This window comes from Oryctolagus cuniculus, chromosome X, assembly GCF_051225735.1.
Source record: "Oryctolagus cuniculus isolate XC-2025 breed Fujian yellow rabbit chromosome X, ASM5122573v1, whole genome shotgun sequence".
NCBI classification, from domain to species: domain Eukaryota; kingdom Metazoa; phylum Chordata; class Mammalia; order Lagomorpha; family Leporidae; genus Oryctolagus; species Oryctolagus cuniculus.
In genome coordinates, this window is record NC_142888.1 from 76806785 (window position 1) to 76809966 (window position 3182).

General features: G+C 44.7%; 1 protein-coding gene across 1 annotated transcript; it reads left to right on the forward strand.

Moving 5' to 3' along the window:
- The first annotated feature begins 260 nt into the window (after positions 1–260).
- On the forward strand, positions 261–1569 carry LOC100349788 (RNA polymerase II subunit A C-terminal domain phosphatase SSU72). The gene has a single exon (XM_051827328.3). It carries the CDS (start codon positions 401–403, stop codon positions 974–976), a length of 576 nt encoding a protein of 191 aa, XP_051683288.1. The 5' UTR covers positions 261–400; the 3' UTR covers positions 977–1569.
- The last annotated feature ends 1613 nt before the right edge of the window (positions 1570–3182 follow it).

Below are 3182 nucleotides of genomic sequence, written 5' to 3' on the forward strand. Positions count from 1 at the left end.
CTATTCCACACGGTATAGACATATTAAAACAGAGGTGCATAAAAGTCCGTGAAAGACAATTAAAGGTTTATATCTATACCTGACTTTTAAAAAGGAAAAAAAAAAAAAAACACACAAATCTCGGCCGGCGCCCGCGAGCCTGAACTGTGCCCGCAGCCGCTGCAGACACTTGCCGCCAGCAGTTCAGAAGCCGCGCGCCCAAACGGCGGGGCGGGCCTACGGCGCAAAGGGGCGGGGAGTGCCCGCCCAGAGGCGTCACGCAGACGCCAGCGCCGTGCGTCCGCACGCGCTACGTCAACGCCGCTTCTAGGATGCCAACATCCGGTCGCCGGGCGGCCGTTTTTGCTTGCACCGAAGGGCTTCGCGGTGTGGGAGTCTCGGAGTAGGTGCGGCCGCCGCCATGCCACTGCGGGTGGCAGTGGTGTGCTCCAGTAACCAGAACCGGAGCATGGAAGCGCACAACATCCTCAGCAAACGGGGATTCAACGTAAGGTCCTTTGGAACGGGAACTCATGTGAAGCTTCCAGGACCAGCGCCCGACAAGCCAAACGTGTACGATTTCAAAACCACTTATGATCAGATGTACAATGATCTTCTGAGGAAAGACAAAGAACTCTATACACAGAATGGCATTTTACATATGTTAGACAGAAATAGGAGGATCAAGCCCCGACCAGAAAGGTTCCAGAGCTGCAAAGATCTATTTGATCTGATCCTCACTTGTGAAGAGAGAGTCTACGACCAGGTGGTGGAAGACCTGAACTCCAGAGAACAGGAGACCTGCCAGCCAGTGCACGTGGTTAACGTAGACATCCAGGACAACCCCGAAGAGGCAACTCTGGGAGCGTTCCTCATCTGTGAGCTTTGTCAGTGTATTCAGCACACCGAGGACATGGAGAACGAGATCGAGGAGCTGCTCCAGGAGTTCGAGGAGAAGAGCGGCAGGGCCTTCCTGCACACCGTCTGCTTCTATTGAGGCGCCCGCCTGCCCTCCGACGCCATCATCTCAGCTTTCTTTTGTTAACACTTTTTCTTTCCTGGTATTTGGTGTTACTTTTAGGTATTCTGGTGGTGGACTGTAGTATTACCCATGTAAGTTGTTACATGGGAAATGAGAAGATAGACATGAATGCCAGATTAAAAACCCTGAAGTTTTTCTAGCCCACCTTTGCTTCTGAGTAGGATATTGGTTATAAAGTTTTGGGGGTTTTAACCAAAAAAAGGAAACAGTTTATAGTACATTCCCTCCAACATGTGTATCTTAAGTTGTGTCCGCCTTTCCCTTCCCTTTTCCTATAAATGGCTGGACTGTACAAATACCTGAATTAAGCAATGGCCTGTATCTTATTAGAAAAGTACCTGGAATTGTCAGTATATAGATGCTGCTGTTTCTCAAAAAAAAATTTAACTAGGACTACAACTATACTTAAATAATATGCTAAAATAATATCTAGCCAATAACTTTGATTTATCCATTCCACAACAGATAGATAACCTAAAACATTGAAAACCGTGGATATATACATGTTTTGTCAGTTAAAATAAAGAGCACATATTTTATGTTGCTTATCTTCTGTTTGTTCTTCCAGATAATTTTTTATGGTTCTGCATCCTGCTCTGTGTCCCATGAGATGGTTTTGTAACATGCCAACCCCATTAGGCTTTTCTACAGTCCTCAGAATTTCTGCACTGAACTGCAAAGTGGAATCTCTGGTGAGAATTGAAGAGAAGGAAAACAGTAGCTATTTTGTAGCATACATACACCTTCTAAATGTTTAGTCAAATGCTAATCAGGGTTCTGTTTTGAGACTCTAATCAGTTTCTGTTGAGTAAATCAAAAGGAACATTATTTTGGGGCAGGCATTGTAGTACAGAACATTAAGCTGCTGCTTGGGATGCCTGCATCCCCTATCAGTGTGCCAGTTAATTGCTGGCTATTCCACATCTGATCCAGGTCTCTGCTAACGCACCTAGGAGGCAGAAGATGATGGCTCAAATTCTTGGGTCTCTGCCACCCATGTGGGAGACCAGGATGGAGTTCCTGGCTCCTGGCTTTGATCTTTGCCATCCATGGTCGTTTACAGGCATTTGGGGAGTGAACCAGTGGATGGAAAATCACTCTCTGTCTCTTCTCCATCTCTGTCTCTGTCACTCTCTCTTTTGAATAAACTAATCTATTTGTAAAAAAAAATTATCTTAGGTGGACATGGCTTAATCAGATGGAAGCCGTTTAAAAGAAAGCTTAAACCCTCCCTGAGAGCAGAAATTCCAAATAGCAAAAGCAAAAAACTAAGCATTTTCACATTTGGATACTTTGTCAGTCTTTTTGTTGCTGATTTGCAGCCTGGTGGTTGGCACAAAGTAGTGACATCCTGTAATTGCTGTGCCTTTTCCCTGGACCTCTTCCAATTTCATCAGCTCATGTTTGAGCAGTTCTACTTTCTTACGACCAACTCTTCCTTACCTCTCGCCCTGTAGACTTTGGTCTTTTTTTTTTTTAAAGTTTATTTTCATATCCTTTAAAGTCAGAGTACCAGAGAGAGAAAGAGATCTACTATCTGCTGGTTCACACACATTCAGGGCTGGGCCAGGACGAAGCCAGGAGCCTGGAATTCCATCCAGCTCTCTCATGTGGGTAGCAGGGGTGGGGCCCAAACACTTGAGCTGTCATGTGCTACCTCCCAGGATGCATCAGTAGGAAGCTGTATTGAGGCTGAATAGCTGAGGCTGGAACTGGCACTCTAGCATGGGATGTGAGCATTGCCCCAAGACTCATCACAACTTTATATTTTAGAAGCCAGGGCACACAGTTGATTGGGTAAGAAAATTCCTTATAATAAAATCTATAGGATATGTGTAATGAAATGACTTTAAATATATAAAGTCATCTATTGTGTCTGCTTCTCTGAGCTCTGACTGAGCACCTTCCTTGAGAGGCTATACTTGGGAAGAACAGATTTAATACATTCCCTTGTTCGCTGGCTTTTGGCAGAAGGTTGGGGGAAGGAAGACTGTAATTTATTGGGAATTTATCCCCATGTATTTCCTGATTTTTTTAAGTTCTATTTATTTGTTTTTATTTATGTGAAAAGCAGAGCAAGAGAAAGATATCTTTCATCTGCTGGTTCACACCCCAAATGCTGGCAACTGGAGTCAGGAACTCAGTCAGAGTCTCCCACATG

Coding starts and splice junctions, on each gene's coding strand:
- LOC100349788 (XM_051827328.3), top strand. CDS start 401: ATGCCACTGCGGGTGGCAGTGGTGTGCTCCAGTAACCAGAACCGGAGC.